General features: G+C 47.4%; 1 protein-coding gene across 2 annotated transcripts; it reads left to right on the top strand.

Annotated features, from left to right (window-relative positions):
- Positions 1-130: 130 nt before the first annotated feature.
- Positions 131-23442, top strand: AARS1 (alanyl-tRNA synthetase 1). 2 transcript variants are annotated; one of them, XM_080828134.1, is made up of 21 exons: positions 131-197; positions 3519-3683; positions 7758-7946; positions 8175-8320; positions 9786-9977; positions 11350-11494; positions 11843-11988; positions 12565-12673; positions 12828-12978; positions 13704-13828; positions 14254-14398; positions 15725-15903; positions 17009-17122; positions 18380-18586; positions 19122-19306; positions 19990-20098; positions 20989-21102; positions 21666-21785; positions 21899-21985; positions 22387-22500; positions 22891-23442. In XM_080828134.1, exons 2-21 carry the CDS (start codon positions 3540-3542, stop codon positions 23074-23076), a joined length of 2907 nt encoding a protein of 968 aa, XP_080684260.1. In that variant the 5' UTR covers positions 131-197; positions 3519-3539; the 3' UTR covers positions 23077-23442. The 2 variants fall into 2 exon arrangements, with proteins under 2 accessions (XP_080684260.1, XP_080684261.1); XM_080828135.1 differs by lacking the exon at positions 131-197 and adding an exon at positions 219-546.
- Positions 23443-24254: the final 812 nt, after the last annotated feature.

Raw genomic sequence — 24254 nt, 5'->3', positions numbered from 1 at the left:
ATAGAGCCGCCTTTCTGGAACCAGCTAGTAAGCTGATTCGTGCTCAGGTTGATTGGCATCTAGACTGACCAATTATACTTCGTAAAGATAAGGCTGGGCGGTGCACTTTCCATCGGGGCGCTCTGACTGGGCAGGGTTGTGAGGGCTGCGGTCTGTCGTGGCTCGCGGCCAGTGCCGCTGCGCGTCTGCGGGAACAGGTAACCTCGGTCTCTGGGTGGGGGGTCCTTATGGAGGAGTTGGGGAAGGCGACCCTCGGGAGAAGTAGACGGGCCTCGGAGAGATTTGCGGTGTCGCTAGAGCTGCTAGGTCGTGGGCCTGAAAGCGCAACCCCCCCAGCGGGTCTCTGGGGCCAGGCCCCACGAGGCCTCTGGAACCAGGGCCTGCGGTGGGCTTGGGGCTGAGCCAGCCGCCCGGCTACACCGCCGCAGGGGAGCGGCATCTTCAGACCCCTGGGGCGCCGCGGCCGGAGTGGCCTCGGGTGGCCTTGCGGAGGACCAAGACCTTGGGAGGATCACGGTTGCCATTGACTACCTGCCCAAAGCTGAGGTTTTATCTCCTCCGGTTTTAACCCCTCGGGGCGGGCAAGGAGGTTCTGTGTGTGGGGGGGGTGTGTGTGTGCGAGGGTGGGCTAGATGGATGGAATTCCCCTGTGAGCCATTTCCTAAATTCTTAAAACTAGGCGGTACTTGTTCAGGTTTATCTAGAGACACTGTGTGTGCCCCATCATGTTCTGCTATTACTTTAAAAGAGAGTGCGTTTCCCGGTGTGCTTCCAGTTCGCTAACAGTTTGCTATTAAAGGATCATACCTAATCCTGAAATATTTACTTCGCAATCATTGGACTAGATGTTGAGGCTATTCCCGTATGGTGAGCAAAAATCAGTCATGATTCTCACGCGGGTGGAACTTACAGCGTGATGGGGGAGATGGACGTTGAAGAAGCAGTCCAGTGGGTGTAGAAGTTTTAAAGGAAGACACCTGAAGCTACCAGGGAGGGAAAGTAGGGAGAATCTGGTTAAGAAAGAGAAGGCTTCCTTAAATGAGTGTCTTTGGAATTGATATATCAAAGTTGAGGAGTTAACTAGGAAATGGAAAAGAGTGGGGTAGTGTAGACAACTTACTTGGCAAATGAAGAGGACATTGAAAGGTCCTAGGACTGGAGCCTTAAACCCAAAGGCCAGTGTGATTTAAGGTACTCCAACCTTTACAGCCTCTGCTGGGAAGTAGAATCTGAGGACCGCCCTTTCTCCCACTTTTCAGTGGATATAAATACTATACAGCCTTCCAGTATATATTGAATAAATGAATTTGTGATGGTGACGTGGCTTTTAAGAGTCCTGCCTCTATATGGCATATTGTGAATATATCGGATCCTTGCATCATTTTGCAGTTCTTTCTGTATGACTGTCTCCCTGTTGAGGGCGTAGACTCATTCTTCTTGGTTCCTCGCACAGTATGCGTTTATATATGTTGAATGAGTAAGCAAAATGGGAAGTCTACAAGTCTTTTGGGATGCAGCTTATTTACCTCAGCCTGTTTAGAGGAAGAGCAGTGAATGTTTTGAAACTGCTCTGATGTTGCTCAGTCAGAATTGGCACTGTACGTTAATTTTTGTCACTGCTAAGACTGATTGAGAGCCACGATGAGGGATGGGGTGTGGCAAAGTTTCTAAAAACCCTAGCCTTGAGTCCTTTGCATGGGCATTAAAGTCCTTAACTGTGGGAGTTTTAGTCCGCTCTGGGGCTCTTCAGCCAGTGTTTCAACGTCTTTTTGCCCATAGGGCTTTCGTTTCAGTAAGTAGTTGATTTAATTGTGAATTAATCATTTGAAATTGTGGTTAACCATGAATCACTATGTGCATCTTTATCTTCTTAGAAGAAGGGAAAAAACAACTTTGCACTAAGTGACTTGAAGTAATAGCACCCGTGTTCCTTTAGGCCTTTCCAGTTTACAAGTTGCTTCCAAGTTTCGGATGGGTTTTGTCTCACAACAGCCGGGAGTAGGTGGAGTAAATACTACTTTTTTTTTTTTTTTAAAGATTTTATTTATTTATTTGACAGACAGAGATCACAAGTAGGCAGAGAGGCAGGCAGAGAGAGAGAGAAATGGAAGCAGGCTCCCCGCTGAGCAGAGAGCCTGATGTGGGGCTCTGTCCCAGGACCCTGGCATCATGACCGGAGCTGAAGGCAGAGGCTTTAACCCACTGAGCCACCCAGGCGTCCCTAGATACTACTTTTTTACACAAAAAGGAAACTGGGCTCAGTGGGTTAAGCGTCTGCCTTTGGCTCAGGTCATGATCCCAGGGTTCTGGGCTCAAATCCCACATTGGCTTCTCCTCCCCAACCCTGCACTTGAGCGTGTGCACTCTCTTTCTCCCATCTCTCAAAAAATAAATAAAATCTTAAAAAAAAAAAAACAAACAAACCCAGAAAAGAAATTTGGGACTCGGTAACTTATTTATGGTTAGAGTTGGGTCTCGAATTCTAGGGACTAATGTCAGCTAGATGGTTCCCATTTTTCTGGACAGCCAGTGCTGATGGCACTGTAGTACCATGCTGGTGATTGGCACCTGCTCACCAGGGACTGTCACTTTTCCCCAGCCGGCCTCTCAGGGAAATCATAGTAAGTGTGAAAGAGCCTTGAAATTGTCAAGTTGTCTCATTTCTTAGCTTCTCTCTCTTTCTGAACCCCTTTCTCTTTTACTGGCTCTGAGTTCCACCTCCTCAGTGTGGCTGCAGCATCCTCACCCCTTAGTAACCTAATAGCTGGGAAGGTAGCAGTCTGCCAGCCAGTTCTGCCAGCCAGTTCTGGGGGCGCTCAGGCTAGGTGGAGGCAGGTATAGTCCTACTTGCAGACAGTCCCTTGTATAACTGGCCCCATCCCCAGGTCCACTACTGTTGACAGCAGCCTCCCTAAGGTGGTCAGGCCAAACCTAGAGACCCTGGCTTTAGGGATAATGGGACATGTGCGATTGTAGGCATGTAGGTGAACACAGAGCTGGAAGGGGCCTTAGAGTTCATCTCATATGGACCCCTCCTTGTGTTGGTGAAGTGAAGTAATTCCATTAAGGCTTTACAGCTAGGACTGGAACCCAGGTCTTCTAAGCGTCCCCAGCATCCCCAGTTGGCTTCTCTGCTGGACTGTAAACCATGAGGTTTTTATTCCCGTTTCCTAATTCCTGGCCTAGGCCTTGGCACAGAGGATGCGCTCTACATCTTCATATTTTGGAATAAATGAACACATGAAGAAACACTCCTGCTCTACTTGATGCGTTGGTGTATTGAACCTGTGAGGTTGGCATGGGAAGGAAGAACACATGGGACTATTGTCTGCTAGTGCAGCAAGTTTTGCTTTGATAATGATTTTAGCCTTGGATGTTACAACATAGAGGTTTTAGGATCAAACAGCTTTCCGGTGTCCTGATTTGAGTTGGCTTGAGAAGCAAGGAGTCTTGTGTAATGCCTACTTATCTCTTAGTTTCAGTTCCCCTAATTTTCCTTCTTTTTTCCCTCTGCTTAGTTCCGTAGGGTTATTTTCAAGATGGACTCGACCCTAACAGCAAGTGAAATCCGGCAGCGATTTATAGATTTCTTCAAGAGAAATGAGCATACCTATGTTCACTCATCTGCCACCATCCCATTGGATGATCCCACTTTGCTCTTTGCCAATGCGGGCATGAACCAGGTAAGAAGTGTTTTTCCTTTTTCTTTCTTTGATATGACATTATTTATTTATTTCTTTAATATCTTTAATTTTTTTTTAAGATTTTTATTTATTTATTTGACAGAGAGAGACACAGAGAGCAATAACGCAAGCAGGGGGAGTGGGAGAGGGAAAGCAGGCTTCCCACCAAGCAGGGAGCCTGTTGTCGGGCTTGGTCCCAGGACCTCGGGATCATGACCTGAGCCAAACAAAGGCAGATACTTAATGACTGAGCCACCCAGGTGCCCCTAATTTATTTTTTTAAGTAAGCTCTATACCCAACATAGGGCTTTAACTTAGACCCTGTGGTTCAGGAGTCGCATGTCCTATCGACTGAGCCAGCCAGGTGCCCCTGCTCTGAATAAAGTTTTGCCTTTACTTTCTTCTAAGGAAAAAGCTGTGTTTCCTTAGTCACTGGCTAGATTAATCTTGCTGAGCCCTGAAGAGACCTGTTAACCCAGCTACTGTGATTCTCCTTCACTTCTTCACTTTCTTTGTTTTCTTTCTTTCTTTCTTTCTTTTTTTCTTTCTTTCTTCTTCCTCCCTCTCTCCCTCCTTCCCTTCCTTCCTTCTTTCCTTTCCTCTTTCTTTTCTTTCTGATTTTATTTATTTATTTGAGAGAGAGTGCACAAGCAAGGGGAGCAGGAGAGGGAGAAGCAGGGAGCCTGACATGGGGCTTAGTCCCAGAATCCTGGTATCATGACCTTAGCAGATGCTTAATGGACTGATCCACCCAGGTGCCCCTGCCCTGCCCTTATTTTTTTCTTTATAAAATAAGTAAGTATGTCAGGATTCTTTCAAAGCTTTGCTTTTGTTCACATTCTGAGTCATGTAACTTTATTGATTTTTTACCTTTTATATTATTTTAATTTTTTAAATTTTAAATATTTATTTATTTAGAGAGAGAGTGTGTACACATGCGTAGGGGTTGGTGAGAGGGGTAGGGGTAGTGGGAGAGAAAGAGAAAATCTCAAGCAGATTCTCCACTGACCTTGGAGCCCACATGGGGCTTGATCCCAGGATGCTGAGACCATGACCTGAGCCAAAATCAAGAGTCAGATGCCTAACAGACTGAGCCACCTAGGAGCCCATAGTGATTTTTTTTTTTTTTTTAAACTCTTTCTTGAAGCTACTGCCACCAATGCCAATTTGGATCCACTGCTGATGAAACTTTATTAGTAGGATTTATGTTTAGGGTGGTGAGCTTTAAGAGATAATTTGAAAGCTTTGTTGTGATATTGAACACTGTTTATCAGGCTGATTGTGGCCTGGAAGTGGATTCAGGTACATAATGCCTTCAGGGCTTTCCTTTGGTGCTTTTCTTGGAACCCTTAGCCCCGTGGACCGACTGGCCCTTAGAATGTGTCTCACTCTGTACTAACTGATAAGTTGATATTTTCTTTTCTTTCCTGACATAGAAAATTAGAGGCAGTGGGAATAGGAACATTTTCTTTCTTTGGGTTTGTTTTTTTTTTTTTTAAGATTTTTAATTTATTCATTAGAGAGACGGAGAGAGAGCATGTGTGCCAGTGAGAACTGGAGCACAGGGGAGGGTCAGAGGGAGAGGGAGAAGCAGACTTGCCACTGAGCAGGGAGCCTGATGCAGCACTGGATCCCAGAACCCTGGGATCATGACCCAAGGCAAGGGCCGACATTTAACCAGCTGAGCCACCTAGGTGCCCAGTGGGAACACTTTCTATCATGTATAACATTAACTCCATAATTATACACATGTTTTCAATTATATGTGTGAGTCCTTTGTCTACATCTGGAATAGGGGGCACTAATTTTTTTTTCTTAAGATTTTATTTATTTATTTGACAGAGATCACAAGTAGGCAGAGAGGCAGACAGGTGGGGGAGGGAAGCAGGCTCCCTGCTGAGCAGAGAGCCCAATGCGGGGCTCTATCTCACCACCCTGGGATCATGACCTGAGCCTAAGGTAGAGGCTTTAACCCACGAGCCCCTCAATTGCCCCAGGAGGCACTAATTTTATGTGGACTTGCGAGGTGATGGGTTTTCTGGAATACTGGGAAGGTTCTCTTTTACTCTGGCATTCCTAGGCAAGAGTTTTGTCTTCTCCCACATGTGCCAACTATACTTGGTAGAACCACCATGGGAGTCCAGTGTTTTTTTGTTTTTTTGTTTTTTTTAGAGATTTTATAGATTTATTTGACAGAGAGAAAGACAGCGAGAGAGGGGCACAAGCAGGGAGAATGGGAGAGGGAGAAGCAGTCTTCCTGCTGAGCAGGGAGCCCGATGTGGGTTCAGTCCCAGGACCCTGAGATCATGACCTGAGCTGAGGGCAGACGCTTAATGACTGAGCCACCCAGGTGCCCCGGAAGTCCAGCGTCCTAATGTTCTCTGAATAACAGTAATTATTAGACTGATATATTTTGCACTTACTATGTGCCAGGAATTGTTCTACGTCTTTTATGTGAGCTGACTCTTAATCCTTGCTCTGTATTGATGCACTAACAGCTCAGGTAAATTGCCCAAGCTGACATAGCTGGTGAATGCTGGAGTATGGATTGGAACCCCAACAGTCGTTTGCTTAGCTTAAGTTTGGTGCTGTACTGCCTCTTACTGCTTCTTAATCAGAAATACCTAGATGGGTTTTTGCTTTTTTTTTTTTTTTTAACATTTAAAAATAGTATTTATTAGGCATTCTGCCCTTTTTCAGGTACTATGCTAGGTACTGGATATACAAAGATAAGTAATATGGTTTTTGCTTTTAAGGGGTTCATGGTCTAGTTCAGAACTGTCAAATGGAACTTTGACAATGATGGTAATGTTCTATGGCTATGGCTGGGCTATGTATGGCATACAGTATGGCAGCCACCAGCCATGTATGATGATTTTTTATTTTAGGTTTTTATATTATTTTATTTATTTAAGTAATCTCTACACCTGGCATGGGACTCAAACTTACAACCCCGAGATCAGAAGTTGCATGCTTACCAACTGAGCTGGCCAGGCACCCCATGCATGATTACTGAACTGATGTGACTGAGGAACAGAATTTTTGTTTTTAGAAAATTTTGATTAATTACTAATAATTTCATTTTACTTAATTGCACAAGTCACGGGTGACTGGTGGGCTACCAGATTGGACAGGTCTAGTGAGTGGGAAAATAAATAAACTTACATAACAATGTTACATCAAAGTGTAACTTGATAAATCCTCAGAGCAAAATAATACCTTTTCTGCACATCGGTCGTTCATCAAGTTGTGCTGATTTTACTCCCTTAATAGGTCTCAGTTTTTTGTGTTTTTTTTTTTTTTAGATTTTATTTATTTATTTATTTATTTAAAAGAGAGAGAGAGAGAGAGATATCATGAGTAGGCAGAAAGGCAGGCAGAGAGAGAGGGTGAAGCAGGCTCCCCGCTGAGCAGAGTACCCGATGTGGGGCTCAATCCCAGGACCCTGAGATCATGACCCGAGCTGAAGGCAGAGGCCTAACCCACTGAGACACCCAGGTGCCCCTAGGTCTAAGCTTTTTATCTTCTTAACACCTTTACCATTAAGCCTGCACATCACTTTTTTAAAATAATAACTTAAATAATAATAATAATTATTTTTAAAGTAAGCTCTGTGGCCCGTGTGGGGTTTGAACTCATGACCCTTATATCAAAGAGTTGCTTGCCCTACCAGCTGAGCCAGCCAGGTGCCTCCAGCCCATCACTTTTAGACTGAGTTCTTCCAGAAAGATGTCCTAAGCCCTGATCACCAGAGACTCCTGAGGAAGCGTGGGTTTCACCACATCAGCCTCTGGCTGTTAAACAGATCCAGCAGGCGTTTCCCTGGTGCAGGTGGTGTTGCTAGCAATAGTGGAGACTGTTTGAGAACAAGGACCAGGGAGAAGCTGCTCTAAGACAGGCTGCCTCGGCTGCTGCCCTGTCAGGCCATGTGCCTCACAAGTGTCTGTATTCCAGGCTAATTAAATAAATCACAAACAACAGTTTCTGTGTGGTCTCTTCCTGCCACCACGTGACCACCTGATAGCTCGACACCTCCTTCAAAGCTGAAGTGTTGCCTTTTTTTTTTTTTTTTAGTTCAAACCCATCTTTCTGAACACTATTGACCCATCTCACCCCATGGCCAAGCTGAGCAGAGCTGCCAATACCCAGAAATGCATCCGGGCTGGGGGCAAACACAACGACCTGGATGACGTGGGCAAGGATGTGTATCATCACACCTTCTTTGAGATGCTGGGCTCCTGGTCTTTTGGAGATTACTTCAAGGTAAGCTCAAAGAGGAGATCTAAGCCTTCCAGGATGCAGTGCCTAGCATTTGAGGATTCCGGTTTATGTTTTGGATATCTTGTATAAATTGATCCTGTCTGGGTTGATAGTAAAGATGTTGTAGACTTTACTATATTTGCATTCCTCGGGTCTGCGCTTTTCTACTTAGCCTAAATAGATTTTTGGCTTGGCCACGTTCCGCATTTTTCTTTTTGTTCTTTTTTGTAGGAATTGGCATGTAAGATGGCGCTGGAGCTTCTCACCCAAGAGTTTGGCATTCCAGTTGAGAGACTTTACGTTACTTACTTTGGTGGGGATGAAGCAGCTGGCTTAGAACCAGACCTGGAGTGCAAACAGATCTGGCAGAACTTGGGGTAAGAATGCATCTCACATGTTGAGTGTGGAGGAGTGAAGTGATTTCTGACTTGGTGCCTCGGTGGGCTATTAGGGCTTGGAGTGCATTGCCTTGTCCTGTTTCGGGCTGTGCATTTTGAGATGGAGGTGGGAGTGACTAGGAACAATTAACCTTTGGTGCATTTGTTGCCTTTTTTTTTTTTTTTTAAGATTTATTTATTTGAGAGAGAGAGCGACACAGCGTGAGTAGGGGGAGGGGCAGAGAGAGAGAATCTCAAGCAGGCTCCATGATGAGCAGGGAGCCAGGCACTGGGCTCTCTCGCAGGACCCAGAGATCATGACCTGACCTGAGCCGAAACCAAGAATCAGCCACTTAACTGACTGAGGCACCCAGGCACCCTGTTCATTTTCTTTACTCTTTTTACTTTAACTCTTAGAAAAGATATGGCTTTTTACCACACTTAGCGGTTTTGCTGTTTCATTCATTCATTTATGAATTAATTACTTTGACTCCAGTAATATTACTCCAGTCCAGCTTCCCCTGGTACTTGGTCTGAAACCCCTCCTTGCTTAGTTTCTGTCATCTACATGTACTTGGACATTTTGGCCAGTAACTTTAACACGTGAACCTTAGATACTTGAGTGGGAATCCTGTTTTGCTTGGCTTGTGTGTATCTGGACCCTGTTTATCCGGTGTGCACAGTCTTTCCTGAGCGCCTGTCTTACCTAGCAGCTCTCAGGAGAGTTCAGTATTTTGGAATTAATTTTAATTTTACTAAATTATAGGGTGAGAAAGTTGACTAAATGCATTTTAAGGTGAGAAAGTTGACTAAATTGAGGCATAGAAAAGTGACTTGAAATACTCAGCAGCTGTTTTAATGCTTCTGGTGTTTCCATTTTTTAAAATGAAGGAACATTTGCAGAGTAAGTATTTGCTTAAATTCTGGTCATACGAGCATAGCTGTTTTCATTTTCATGTGTTCTTTCTAGCCTCTGTCCCTGTCTTTGCCCATTTTTGTTTCGTTACGAATGTAGCTTTATGTATATTTTGTATTCTGTTGTATTCACGCCTGAGAAGAATCCCGTTCTGCTTCCTTAGCCCCTGCTGTGTGGGCCCAGCGTTAGTCATTGCCAATGAAGGTGCCTTTTTTTTTTTTCTTGAATAGGAATGCATAAGGATCTCCTTTAATAATGTTTAATAGTGGATACAAGTCTGGGCAGAATCCTTGTCAATGGGGGCACCTGGATAGCTCAGTTGGTGAAGTGACTGCCTTCAGCTCAGGTCATGATCCTGGAGTCTCAGGATTGAGTCCCACATGGGGCTCCCTGAGTCTGCTTCTCTCTCTGACCTTCCTCCCTCTCATGCTCTCTTTCTCTCATTCTCTCATTCTCTCAAATAAATAATAAAAATAAAATCTTTAATTAAAAAAAAAAAGAATCCTTATCAATGGCTGTAACTGGGCTTATCTTTCCTACTCTCCGCAGGCTGGATGACACCAAAATCCTCCCTGGCAACATGAAGGATAACTTCTGGGAGATGGGTGACACGGGCCCATGTGGTCCCTGCAGTGAGATCCACTATGACCGGATTGGTGGCCGGGATGCCGCACACCTCGTCAACCAGGATGACCCCAATGTGCTGGAGATTTGGAACCTTGTGTTCATCCAGTATAACAGGTGGCCTTGGGGTCCTAAACTCTTCCTGCTAATAGCAGCACCTTTCCCCAAGCCAAGTAGAGAAAGAGGAACTCAGAGCACAAGGCTGTCTTCTCATCCTTGTTTTTGGGGATAGTGGAACAGAGCTAAAGCAAGACTAAAGACATCAGGGGATCTTGTGGACATTATTTAGATTTTATTTCTCAGGTTTTCCCTCTGATCTCTGAGACACTGGTGGACCTATCTTTTATAAATTAGTTTTATTTCATATAGTACCTGCTTCAGGACTATTCCTATAATGTCATATTAGCTATAATTTGGACCATGATTTTATTTTATTTTATTTTGATTTTTTAAAGATTTTATTTATTTGACCAAAGAGAGAGAGGAAGACAGAGTGGGAGAGAGAGAGAGGGAGAGAGAATCTGAAATAGACCCGAGCTGAGTGCAGAGCCTGATTTGGGGCTTGATCCCACAACTGAGAGATGGTGACCTAAGCCGAAACCAAGAGTTGGATGCTTAACCAACAGAGCCACCCCGGTGCCCCTGTGGACTGCAGTTTTATTTATTTGTTTGTTTTTTAAAATATTTTATTTATTTGTCATAGAGAGAGAAAGAGAGGGAGAACACAGGCAGAGTGGCAGGCAGAGGCAGAGAGAGAAGCTGGCTCCCGCTGAGCAAGGAGCCCGATGTGGGATTTGATCCCAGAACCCTGGGATCCTGACCTGAGCCGAAGGCAGCGGCTTAACCAACTGAGCCACCCAGGCATCCCTGGACTGCAGTTTTAAAAGCTCATTTCCTTGAGACTTTCTTCACCCTTTATTTTTTATTCTTTAAAGATTTTATTTATTTGGGGCACCTGGGTGGCTTAGTGGGTTGAAGCCTCTGCCTTCGGCTCAGGTTGTGATCCCAGGGTCCTGGGATCAAGCCTCGCATCGGGCTCTCTGCTCAGCGGGGAGCCTGCTTCCTCCTCTCTCTCTCTGCCTGCCTTTCTGCCTGCTTGTGATCTGTCAAGTAAATAAGTAAATCTTTGGAAAAAAAAAAAAAGATTTTATTTATTTGAGAGAGAGAAAACACAAGTGATGGAAAGACGCAGAAGGGGAGGGGGAAGCAGACTGCCCATGAAGCAGGGATCCCGATGCGGGGCTCGATCCCAGGACCTTGGGATCATGACATTTAATTGACTGAGCCACCCAGGCTCGTGCCTCACTCTTTCATAGGCCCCAGAGTACTTCTTCCCTTTTCCTCTCCACCCTCCTCCCACCAAATCAGGCAGAGGCAGATGGCAAATAGTCACAGCCTGTCATCTGTGCTACATAACAGAGTTTTAACCAGCGGGGAGAGGTGGCACCTAGAGTCCTTGTTTCAACTTATCTTTCTCTGGATCATGCAGGGAAAGCGATGGCATTTTGAAACCTCTTCCTAAGAAAAGCATTGACACAGGGATGGGCCTGGAGCGACTGGTGTCCGTACTGCAGAATAAGATGTCCAACTACGACACTGACCTTTTTGTTCCTTACTTCGAAGCCATTCAGAAGGTACAGGTCCTTTTGCAAACATGCAGATGTCTCTGGAGGTTTCTAGGTTGTACTGTCAGCAGTACTGTCAAAGGTAAAATAATCATGTCTTTGCCAGCTAAGGGTACCTGTGACCATCTGTTAACTGAATTGTTAATAACTTAAGAGGCTCTAAGCATAAGGTACTGTGGTTTGTTGAGTGCAGGGATCTGGCTGGAGGCTCTTTCTGTCCCTTTTCTTAGTATTAAAAGATCTGGGAAGAGGGTCATCCTTTCCCTTATGCCCAATCAGTTCTCTTGGAATCTTCTAGGGCAAGGCGGTGCCAGAAGGGTGCTTCCTAACGAGCCACCTCCTGGTTTTTATCTGTAGGGCACAGGTGCCCGGCCATACTCGGGGAAAGTTGGTGCTGATGATGCTGATGGGATCGATATGGCCTATCGGGTGCTGGCTGACCATGCCCGGACCATCACCGTGGCACTGGCTGATGGTGGCCGACCTGACAACACGGGGCGGGGGTAAGTCTGTTACACATGGGGCAGGGTTAGGACTGCCACTGTGAGTTTGATGACTCTCCATGGAACTCAAAGCCATTCCTTATGCTTGTTTTCTTTGTCATTTAGGTAGTTGGAGGGATCCTTGTATTTTTTAGGGATTAAGAAAGTTTCAGCTTGTGTTACAGAGTTGCCACTCTTATTAAATCTTTGTTGCTAAGTACAAGATAAGATAGAGGTTGTATTTTAGGTTGTCTGGTAGGATATTGGAAGGGTGGGATGGGGTCCATATTGATTAGCCCCAGGCAACTTTCTTACTGATAGGCAGGTCCTGAGATTTGAGTCATCAGCCGTCTGGGCTGCACTTGACCCCATTTCTGGGTCAGCAGAATGTGGTAGAAAGACATATTTGTTGGGTATATTCCTGAGTTTTCTGCTGGAATGAATGTCCTCAGGGGCTCACGAAAAAAGGACTTAGATAAAAGAACGTCTCTGGAAGAGTCAAAATGCTGGTCATGTTGCTTTGGGTAGAATTCCAAAAACCCCATTAAAAAATGCTTGGAAGGTTGTCTGGAGGAGGTGGTCTTCTGCCTGTTTCAGGTATGTGTTGAGACGGATTCTCCGCCGGGCTGTCCGATATTCCCATGAGAAACTCAATGCCAGCAGGGGGTTCTTTGCCACGTTAGTAGATGTTGTCGTCCAGTCGTTGGTAGGTGTATCTCCCTGCTTACCTCTGTTCTGCTAATCCACATAGCTTAGAGGGCTGGGGTGGGAGTTAGCATACTGTTAGTGAGAGTTTTTAAGGCGTTCATGGAATGGTTCCTGTCTTCAACGAGTCCACGTCTCTGTTTCCCCTTTGCCAGGGAGATGCATTTCCTGAGCTGAAGAAGGACCCAGATATGGTGAAGGACATCATAAATGAAGAAGAAGTGCAGTTTCTTAAGACTCTCAGCAGAGGGCGCCGCATCTTGGACAGGAAAATTCAGAGCCTGGGAGACTGTAAAACCATTCCTGGTAAGGACCAGTTTGTTCCTTTCTTCATCCAGGTTCATCTTTCCAAAAGAGGCAGGCCCTTTTTCACAATTGACAGTGGAGTCCCCTGTCTCCAAGGGCTAAGGATAGCTTGGATATACTGCTTTTGGTATAAAATGGAGTTTATAGTAAAATTATAAATGTAATATGTTAATGTGGCAAAGTATTTAAATAACACGGAAGTAAAAAATGAAGATTCTCTCTCCTCCTATTACCTCATTTCTCAGAGGTAACAGTTCTTAAGAGTTTGTTGTATAACTACTCAGGACTTTTCTCTGTTTGCATACATATGTATGTAGGGGCGTGTGTGTGTGTTTTCTAGCAACAATGGAACATACGGTATGTACTGTTCTGCAACTTGGCTTTTTTTCTTTCTTTTTTTTTTTTTTTAAACTAGACTGGAAAATTTAAAAAAAATTTTAAATTTCTTATTGTAGTATAATGCACAAGGGGAAAGCCTGATGAATTTCCACAAAGGGCACACTTGTGTTCTGATTAAGAAACAAAACTTTTCCGGGAGACCTCTTGTACTTCCTCCAGGTCAATCTGAAATATTTGTTGGGTTTTCTGACAAGTGCAGAGAATCAATACTAACTAGCCTTGTCTCCAGTTGCTTCTGTCACTGCCAGCTTCCTTTGAGAAGGGCTTGGGATGGCAAAGGAGGGGACTTCCATGTCATTCTTACACAGTTCCTTTGTGCCATGCAGGGGACACTGCTTGGCTCCTCTATGACACCTATGGGTTTCCAGTGGATCTCACAGGACTGATTGCTGAAGAGAAGGGCCTGGTGGTGGATATGGATGGATTTGAAGAGGAGAGGAAACTGGCTCAGGTAAAGAATTTAGGGGGTGAGCTGAAAACCCAACACTAAACAAGGCAGAACTTGGCTGCAAAGCATAGGAGTTTCCCTCCATTAAAGTCTTCGGAATTCCATTTTTACCAAGACCAGTGGGTGACTCGCAGGGGCATTTTGGCCCCAGGGGATATTTGGCAATAATATATGAAGACATTTTTTGGTTTTCGCAGCTGAGTGTGGGATGCTGTCGGCATCAAGTGGGTAGAGGTCAAGGGTGCTGCTCAACATCCTACCGTGGACAGCCCCCTAAAACAAAGAATTACCTGGCCCCAAATGTTGGTAGTGCTGAGACTAAAAAACTGTTCTAGAGCTTTCTGTTGAGCTTACTTTAGCAGTCTGGGGTCCTTCAGAATTCTTGTTCCCACATTGGGGTAACTTCTGTTTATTTCTCTTACTGGCAGCTGAAATCACAGGGCAAGGGAGCTGGAGGGGAAGACCTCATTATGCTGGACATCTATGCTATTGAAGAGCTCCGGGAGAAGGGTCTGGAAGCAACAGATGATTCCCCAAAGTATAATTACCATTCGGACTCCAGTGGGAGCTATGGTGCGTTCCTGTGTTACTGTGCGTACCTTGGCCAGGTCTCAAGATTAGGAACCTAGGCTATTTAGCAGAGCCTCTCCTGTAGTCCTGCAGGGTCGTGCTCTGTAATTTTATACTAGAGACCCATGGCTACTAATTTTCTAATCCTTTATTTTGGAAGAGTTACAGATTCATAGGAAGTTGTGAAAAAAATTTACAGGGACAGCCCTCGTACTCTTTACCCAGTTTCTCCTAATTGTAACACCTTTCAGGAAACCAGGAAGTTGGCATTGATACAATCTTCAGTGGCTGCTGAATTTTGCATCAGGATAGCGGCATTCTAGGGGCGCCTGGCTGGCTCAGTTGGTAGATCATGTGACTCTTGATCTTGGGGTCATGAGTTCAAGCCCCACAGTGGGTACAGAGATTACCTAATTTATTTTTTTATTTTGAAAAAGTATTTTATGTATTTAGTTGAGAGAGACAGATAGTGAGAGAGCACGAGCGGGAAGGAGGGCGAGAGGCAGACTCCCCGCTGAGCAGGGGGCCAATGTGGGGCTCGATCCCAGGACCCTGGGATCATGAGCAGAGCTGAAGGCAGACGCTTCACCGACTGAGCCACCCATATGCCCTGAGATTACTTAATTTAAATAAATAAGTAAAGAGAATAGGATAGAATAGAGGCATTCTGAAGTTAAGAATCAAAGAAACAGGAAATATGTGTTTATGGTTTTTGTTTTTGTTTTTTTAAAGATTTTATTTATTTATTTGACAGAGAGAGATCACAGGTAGGCAGAGAGGCAGGCAGAGAGAGAGGAGGAAACAGGCTCCCTGCTGAGCAGAGAGCCCGATGCGGGGCTCGATCCCAGGACCCTGGGACCATGACCCGAGCCGAAGGCAGAGGCTTTAACCCACTGAGCCACCCAGGCGCCCCGGTGTTTATGGTTTTTTACATCAGCAGAGATCCCTAAATCTATCCAAGCAAGCCCACAAAATGAATACATTCTTTGTGACTTGAACTTGGGAGTAGGGAATTTATTATTTCTCCTAAATACTTCTTAGATTCACTAGGTTCCTGTTCAACAGCTCAGAGGTAGAGTGATCAGAACTGTCCCAGTGATGTGAAAGTCTCCCCTGGAAAACCCCTCGATCTGAAGCAAACTGACAGGTGGTCACTCTACTGAGTGTTACGTTCCTGGCTGTTAAGCCCTTCTGGGGAGTCTAATGGTCTTGATTGTAAAATAAAATCAGACAGTTAGGACATAAGGAGAGTTTGAGAAATAGAATCCAGCAAAGACAGCCAGGAATGTGTGAGTGAGGTCCCTGACCCTCTTTTCCCCTTTTGTCCAGCATTTGAGAGCGCGGTGGCTACAGTGATGGCTCTGCGCAGGGACAAGATGTTCGTGGAAGAAGTGTGCACGGGCCAGGAGTGTGGAGTGGTGCTGGACAAGACCTGTTTCTATGCCGAGCAAGGCGGGCAGATCTATGATGAAGGCTACCTGGTGAAGGTTGAGGACAACAGTGAAGATGTGAGCCAACAGTTCATCCTTGTTCGCCAGGGATGGGGGCATCCAGTAGAGGGCTGCGCCTGGGCTGGGGTAGCTTTTCTGGCTTCTCACACTCCTGGCCTTGGGGAGCAGACACAAGTGATCTTTGGGTGTGGTCCATTGTCAATGTTTCTGAGGCCAAGGGAGCTGCCTCTTGTACCACTGATTCCACTGCAGTTAGGTCCCTCTTAGCAGGATCCCTGCTGCATTGGTTGATCCTAGATTCCTCCAGGCTTTCCTTGCGAATAAAAGGTAGCTCTCTGGAGGGCAGACCCCCTTGCAGAGGCCTCAGCCTCTAGCTCTGCCACTGCTGACTCTGTGATCTTGGAGGACTTACCTTGTCTCATGGGCTTCAGTTTCCTTATGGCTTTACATTCTCTGGCATGCTCCTTAAGGGAACATCTGTTTCTGTGTATATACACGCAAATATTTGTACACACATAAAGTGGTCTGTATCTTTAACGGTAAATACAGGTACCGTTCAACTGTAAAAATGAAACCGGTATTTTACCAGGAAAAGTGAGTTTATTGGAAAATAGCAGAGAATTGCAATTTGGGACATGCAAGCTATGGCAAAATCACAGGCAAGTCCAGCAAAGGAAGGAGGGAAACTGACATTTTATGGAGGAGGAGGAGGAGGAAGTTGGGGGGGTGTTTTAAAGGAAAGTTCAATGGAGAAAATCACAAGCTTGGGGTGATGGTGGTTTCTCATTGGCTGAGTTGCAGGGGTAGTTGATTTCTCCTAGGAGATGCAATGTGTATCTTTCCTGTCGAGGATTCCACTTGGTTCGGTAATTGACAAATTCTTTCTGAAATTATTACTGCTCCTGTTCTAGCTTCCCCTTCTAGCCACTGGGCTCCACTTCTGTGTGTTTCCTTTTGATTAATTTTCAGTGGATAATGGTGCATATGTATGTATACAATAATGGTATTAATGGTATAATGTATGTATAACGGTATATATATACACACACTAGGAAGGAGGAGCTTAGAGAATGTGTAATATGTAGATATAGAGAGAGGATATCATATATATATATGTATTGGGGTTTATTTACATATTATTCTTCTCCTGGACTCCTCTTAGAAAACAGAATTCACAGTGAAGAACGCTCAGGTGCGAGGAGGGTATGTGCTGCACATAGGGACCATCTATGGCAGCCTGAGAGTCGGGGACCAGGTCCGGCTGTTTATTGATGAGGTGAGTTACATTATGCTGCTTGGCATTGGACCTGGTTAGTAATCCTCTCCCTTTTATTTTTATTTTTGTAATTTAAATCTCCGCTTTATCGAGGTATAGTTGACATAAAATTCTAAGGTATTTCAAGGGTATGTCATAGTGACTCAATATACATTATGAAAAGAATTCATCTCCTTTGGCTCTAAATCGGTCCAGTCATGATTGTCACTCCTAAGTGAATTCGTGAGATGATTCTAAGTCTGATGCAAGAGAACATTTTGTGATGGATCCAGCTGTGAGTTACTAAATGGATATGTTCTTAAGTCAGAGGACTGTGATTTTATCTTATTCTATTTTAATTAATTTATTTTCAATAATCTATACCCAGTGTGTGGCTCAAACTCATAACCCCGAGATCAAGATGAACCAGCCTCCTCCAACAGAGCCAGCCATGTGCCCCAGATGACAGTGACTTTAGTTGAAATTTATAGACTTGTTTCATGGATGGTCTTTCTCCAGATTAACTGCAGATACTTCTTCAGGAGCCTGGGATCCTGTATTAATTAGGAAATAGGTTCTGTTCATGTGACTGAGCTCCAAATTAACAGTCACTTAAAACAAGGTAGAAGTGTGTTTCTCATCTCCAAGTCCAAGATGATACAGATACTCTGCCCCACAAAGTCATAGGGCCCAGCCTTTCCTTGCTTGTTTTTCTATCCTTATTCCTGCGGTGTTGCCCTTCGTTTCACAGTCCAGGAAGGTAGCCACTGGATCCATTTCTAGGCCAGGAGTTGGCAAACTTTTTTTTTTTTTTTTTTTTAAACAAAGTTCTAGATAGTCAATATTTTCGGTTTTGTGAGCTATACCATCTCAGTCACGACCATACACCTCTGGTGCTGTAGCATAAAAGCAGCGTAGATAATGTATAAACGTGGGTCTGGCTGTGTTCCAATAAACCCATTTATAAAAATGGACAAAAGGCTGGATTTTGGCCCACAGGCCATAATTGGCCAACTCTTACTTCTTACTCTAGGTAGTGGGAAAGAGGAAGGGGAGGGTGTGTTCCTTCCCTTTAAGGGTGTGTATCACATCTTCTCACAACACACTGACCGGAATGTAGTCATATGGCCACAGTTCGCTGCAAGGGAAACTGAGAAACGTAGCCCTTAGTCCGGGCAGCCACGTGTCCAACTAAGAATTCTAGCTGTTGGGAGGGAGAGAGCAGGGATTGCAGGATGACTGACAGACCTCTCCACCAGCTGCCCCTGCCCTCCACAGCCCCGACGGAGGCCCATCATGAGCAACCACACGGCCACGCACATCCTGAACTTTGCCCTGCGCTCTGTGCTCGGGGAAGCGGACCAGAAAGGCTCCCTGGTTGCTCCCGACCGCCTTCGGTTTGACTTCACTGCCAAGGGAGCCATGTCCACCCAGCAGATCAAGGAGGCCGAAGAGATAGCCAACCAGATGATTGAGGCAGCCAAGGTAGGTTGGACTGTGCGTCAGCTCTCGGGCCGTGAGCCCTGCTCCTTCCTGCACCGGTGTCTTTCTCCGTGGAGCCCTCTCTGCAGTCCTGATGCTCTTCCTCATGGGACCACATCCTGCCGAGCACACAGATTTGTTCGAAGCAGCAATTCTCAGCTGCGTGGGGTGGAGGGGCTGTGGTGGTATCCTGTGGAGGGACCTTAGGGCCTCTAGGGAGGGGGCAGAGGGAGGTCTTTTGCTCCTCCCCGTCCAGAGCTCTTCTGGTTCTGTCTCACATGCAGCACGTCTGTATAAGATCTGGTCCACGAAAAAAAAAAGAAGATTCAGTTCACAGTTTAGCAAAGTAATTGGAAATTCCTATTTTGAGCTCCTTGACTTTATACCTGGGTGCCTTATTCCAGGAGGCTCAGGGCACATGATGAGAGCCAGGATTAGAAACCAGAGTCCTGCCTGTAAGACAGTGCTTTCCCTGCTGCTTCATACTGCACCTCCAGAGATCTTTTCCCAGCTTTGTTCTGTTTTCTTTCCGTGGCAGCCTGTCTACACCCAGGATTGTCCCCTGGCCGCAGCTAAAGCCATCCAGGGCCTTCGGGCTGTGTTTGATGAAACCTACCCTGACCCTGTGCGAGTCGTCTCCATTGGGGTTCCCGTGTCCGAGTTGCTGGATGACCCCTCTGGCCCTGCGGGCTCACTCACTTCTGTTGAGTTCTGTGGGGGAACGTGAGTACATCGGGGAACAGTGGATGGACTCGCTCTTTGTTAATGTGGTGCTGTCCTTGGAGGATGTGAGTAATAGGCTAGACCCACTCTTATTTTTCTAAGGCTAAAACAAAGTTCTCAGACATATACTTGTAGACAGCGTGCCCAAGAACTTTAGGATTCTCTGAGCTCCTGGGGAATAAAACCTGTTTACAGGATTGTGGTGAGATTTTAAAGGTAATCCTTGGATATTCTCAGCTAGTGGCAGGGACAGAAGAATATAGTTTCTATTCCAAAGGGGACCAGAAATAGAATGAACACAGAGTCTGCCAGCAGGAACATTGTGTTGGGCATTAAGGATTACAAAGCACTTTTGTTTGATTTCATTTGAGTTTCACAGTAGTCCTGGGCGGGAGAATTCTCCGCATTTTATACCCGAGAACACTGAAGCTCAGAAGGGTGGTGTCTTGCTCAGTGCCTGTGTGTTTTCAGCCCCAGCTGGGCTTTCTCTGACTTGCTGGGCTTCCTGGCCTGAGTCCTCCCCTGAAGTCCACGTGAAGGGCCTCTTCCCCTTGTCCTGTTGAGGGAGCTTCCCCAGGACCTTAGAGACCTCAGGCCCTCATGAGGTCTCCCAAGGGCTCCCGGCTAAGGACCAGGGTGCGTGGTCTCTCTGGTCACTGTGGACTTTGTGTTGTTCCATTCAGGCACCTGCGGAATTCAAGTCACGCGGGCTCTTTTGTGATTGTGAGTGAAGAAGCTATTGCCAAGGGCATTCGGAGGATCGTTGCTGTCACGGGGGCCGAAGCCCAGAAGGTAAGTGTGGCAGCTGGTTTGTGGCTTATGGGAACAAGGCAGGAATCGTGCAGTCTGTGAGTCTATAGTGTAGACGGTTCCATAGCTGCTGTGCTCAGAATTGGAAGTACAGTGCTACGCCCGAACTGTCCTCCAGTGACCCCCACGTGGCAAAAGAGAGCCACCACCGTGCAGAACTGCCTAACTGTGCTGGCTTTAACCTTTAAAAATATACATAGGGACACCTGGGTGGCTCAGTTGGTTGAGCAGCTGCCTTCGGCTCAGGTCATGATCCCAGCGTCCTGGGATCGAGTCCCACATCAGGCTCCTTGCTCTGCAGGAAGCCTGCTTCTCCCTCTGCCACTCTGTCTGCCTGTGCTCGCTTGCTCGCTCTCTCTGACAAATAAATAAAATCTTTAAAAAAAAAATATATATATATATATACATAAATTCTGCTGTTTGTTCCATCATCTGTTGGTCTCTAGGAGGGTAAGCCATAATTTGGCTGTAGCTTCTGGTGCCCCAGCACTCACTCATATCTCCCCAGGGGTACATGCCTAGTTTGAGACGCACAGTGCATGAGGATGGTTGCCCCAGGGGTGGGGACTGTAGCTGGGGCCCGAGGTGTGCTGAGGCTTGAGGATCGATTCTTGTGTTGGGGTGAGAAGGGCTCCTGACTCGGGAGTTCTCCCTGAGCCTGAGGTGGTACAGTCTTTGTGCTAGTCAGGTGCGTGAGGAGGGCGCCCCTCCTGGGGCGTGAGGCTGCCAGCACTTGGTCCCTAGAGAAAGAGAAGCTTCTGCCATGTTGGGGGCGTGTCGCTCCGTAGCCTGCAGTCAGTGCGCCTGCAGTTTACAGGTAGAGTGAAGCTGAAGGTTACCGCACGAAGATTTACAACTCTGCCCCTCTCCAGGCCCTCAGGAAAGCAGAGAGCTTCAAGAACTCTCTCTCGGTCATGGAGGCCAAAGTGAAGGCTCAGACTGCGCCAAATAAGGACGTGCAGAGGGAGATCGCTGACCTTGGTGAGGTACGGGCTGCTTCCCTCGGGCCTTTCTGAGGGCTGCATGCATCGGACGCTCCCTGCAGAAGCCTCAAGTCCTGGTTCTCAGTGCAGTGGCCCTTTGAACTGACTTCTGTTGTCCGGCAGCCTTGCACAGGGGGCTCTGTGGATCCTGGCCTGTGGACCCCCGGAATCCGCCAGCTGCCCTGCTGCCGACAGCAGGGCCCATTCTCAGCACGAGGGGGCACCAGTGTTGAGGGAGTTGGGAGAAGGGGTGCCCACTGTTCCCAGGCTGCTTCATGTCTGTTATGTGGAGGCTTCCTGTGAGCCTGTCACAGTCTGTATTCACTGCCTGGTGGGGACCAGCTCTCTGTGTCTGCCCCTTTCCCACTCACCCTACTTGGTAGGGCACCAGTAGTTGCTCATAGAGTGACTGGTCTCTAGGCTAGTTGATACCTTTTTGTTTTTTCTTTCCTCCTGGATACGAGTCAGGGAAGACTTTGGTGTTCAGAGCCAGAAGGGTGGGCTGGTCTTAGGTCTCACATCTTAGCTCCTTGTGGTCTTGACTGGTATCGTGGTTCTGGCTCCAGGCCCTGGCCACTGCAGTCGTCCCCCAGTGGCAGAAGGATGAATTCCGGGAGAATCTCAAATCCCTGAAGAAGATCATGGATGACCTAGACCGGGCCAGCAAAGCTGATGTTCAGAAGCGAGTGAGTCCTGCCGTGCTGGTGGGTGGAAGGGAGCCTGGAGGACCCAGGTGGAGACTGTGTGGACAGCTGTCTGGGCCTTTGACCTGAGGCCTCTCCTGTGGATTTCCTTGCAGGTGTTGGAGAAGACAAAGCAGCTCATTGACAGCAACCCCAACCAGCCCCTTGTCATCTTGGAGATGGAGAGTGGCGCCTCGGCCAAGGCAAGGGGCTGGGACGTCCCGTGCTGCTCTGTGCCTGTCCAGTACTTGTCTACTCTCGGGGGATCAGCCCTCTCTGGTGGCTGAATTGTGAGCTTTGTGGCTCTGCATGGAATGGTGGCCTGAGGGCCCACTTTCTGGGATTGAGGTTAGGTTGAGCCATGGAGAGATCTGGTGACTGGAGAGCTCTAGCTCCTCATGATGGAAGGCGAACCTCAGAGCTGGAGTGTGGGCAGAGCCTTGTGCTTGGGTTCTCCTCCTCATACAGTCTCCTGGGACCAGCGTCTGCTCTAAGAAGGGAGGGGCACGGGATGCTCTGAGAACTGGGCTCTGCAGACTCACTGTACAGTGGACAGCTTGACTCCCCGTCCCTAGGCCTGGCCTGACAGCAGGTTTTCCCACAGGCCCTGAATGAAGCCTTGAAGCTCTTCAAGACACATTCCCCTCAGACCTCTGCCATGCTCTTCACAGTGGACAATGAAGCTGGCAAGATCACGTGCCTGTGTCAAGTCCCCCAGGTCAGAATACCCTGCAGCCCTGTGCCGGCAGGGCATGGTGTTGGAAGCTTGGTTCTTCTCACAGTTGTTTGCCAAGACCCTTCAGTGCATGTGCCACCAGTTAGAAACAGCCATCCTCCTGGCCCTGTTTGTCACCTCCTCCAGCACCCCTACCCTCAGGCCATCTCCTTGGGGAACACGTTCCACTGTGCTGATACCTGGTCTGGCAATTCCGTGTGCCTCACCTGGGCTGGGGCACCAGCTGTAGGATCCGTCTCAGCCCTGGCAGCCGCACCCGGAAGGGCAGGAGTCGGGCTCAGGGGTTCCCCCATCCTTTTTCATTTTCTCCCCTCTCCATGTCTTCCTCAGTCTCGTCTTCTGTCCTCACTCCCACTTCTTTGTGTTTTCCAGAATGCAGCCAACCGGGGCCTGAAAGCCAGTGAGTGGGTGCAGCAGGTGTCAGGCCTGATGGACGGCAAGGGTGGTGGCAAAGATGTGTCAGCTCAGGCCACAGGCAAGAACGTGGGCTGCCTGCAGGAGGCGCTGGAGCTGGCCGCTTCCTTTGCCCAGCTCCGCCTGGGAGATGTGAAGAACTGAGGGGAGGGGGGAGCTTCCACTGGGAGGCATCCTTCCTTCACCCGATGGATCCGTCCAGCCAGCTCTCCATCTGCCACGAGGACACTGGGATCTTGGGACCTTTAAACAGCCCTGTCTGCGCCTAACCCAGCAGTAACTGGAACTCACTCACCTGGGAGCTGGCCTGTGACTCCTGGCCCACGTTACATTTCTGCCCTGAGCCCTACACACCAGCACCATCCGTCTGAAACCACTACCCCAGGATTGTTATTTATCACTGTCCTGCTCGTGTCTGTAGATAGAGTTCTTTGCGGGCCTGAGGGTCTGGGTCCGCAGGGAGGGGTCCTTTGTGCTGCAGAGAATAAAAGGACTATGTGCAATACCTGATGATGCCATGTGATCTCGTAACTGCCCGCCTCCCCGGAGCCCCTGTGTAGCAGCCTGCGGCTCCAGCTGGCTTCTGGCTCTGGTCCTCACCAAGTCCAGCTCCAGACTCCTGAACTTCGGGAATGGCTGCTGGGAGGAGGTGGCCCATAGAATGGGGAGTTGGGGGTGAGATGGAGAGAGACATTAATCATTGAGTAGAAGATGGGCCATGGGGTTACTGGAAGCAGTTCACAGAAGCTCTCCACTTCTTCCCTTCCCCTTTGATGAGTCATCAGTGGTGAGACCAGAGGTTTTCTCTGGTACGGGGCATACTTAAGGTGCATTAGTTGCCTACCCCCACCCCTCTGACCCAAAGATGGAACGTGAGGATTGGGACCTGCCTGATCCCCTGAATCCTTCACTCAGGTCTGAAGACAGCTGGGCTTGGAAACTGTGTGCAGGGGAGGTTAAAGGTAAAGGTACTGCTTGCTTGTGCTGGCTCTGGCTGATTCCATGTTCCCTGGGTATAACAGGTGGCCGTGGGGCCCAGGTTCACTTAGGTCTGCTGACACGGAAGGAGGAGGAAAGTGGGTCTATGCTGGGAGAAGCAGCGAGGCTAGCTGTCACCAGTTGGGGGTGAGGGGCTGTCCTTGGGGTGAGAAGCACTCAGGCAGAGGGTGCTGAGGACCTGGCTTCACCAAGCACATGCCAGGTGAGGACTCCCATGGGTACAAAGAGTACACAGTCTAGTGCAAGAGAGAGGCCGTTCCATCCGTCAACAAGCATGATGCCAGCCAGGGCACTGAGGATGGGAGGAATGACCAAGACAAAAG

Source organism: Martes martes (genome assembly GCF_963455335.1).
Source record: "Martes martes genome assembly, chromosome: 17".
In the NCBI taxonomy this organism is placed as follows: Eukaryota; Metazoa; Chordata; class Mammalia; order Carnivora; family Mustelidae; genus Martes; species Martes martes.
Note: the sequence above shows the minus strand (reverse complement) of the source record. Positions and strands in the feature narration are given on the sequence as shown.

Bases quoted from the DNA above. Each gene is read 5' to 3' on its own strand.
- AARS1 (XM_080828134.1), top strand. From the start codon at position 3,540: ATGGACTCGACCCTAACAGCAAGTGAAATCCGGCAGCGATTTATAGAT. The intron at 9,978-11,349 runs GTGGCCTTGGGG...TGGATCATGCAG, and splicing joins GTGTTCATCCAGTATAACAG to GGAAAGCGATGGCATTTTGA. The intron at 12,979-13,703 runs GTAAGGACCAGT...TGTGCCATGCAG, and splicing joins AGACTGTAAAACCATTCCTG to GGGACACTGCTTGGCTCCTC.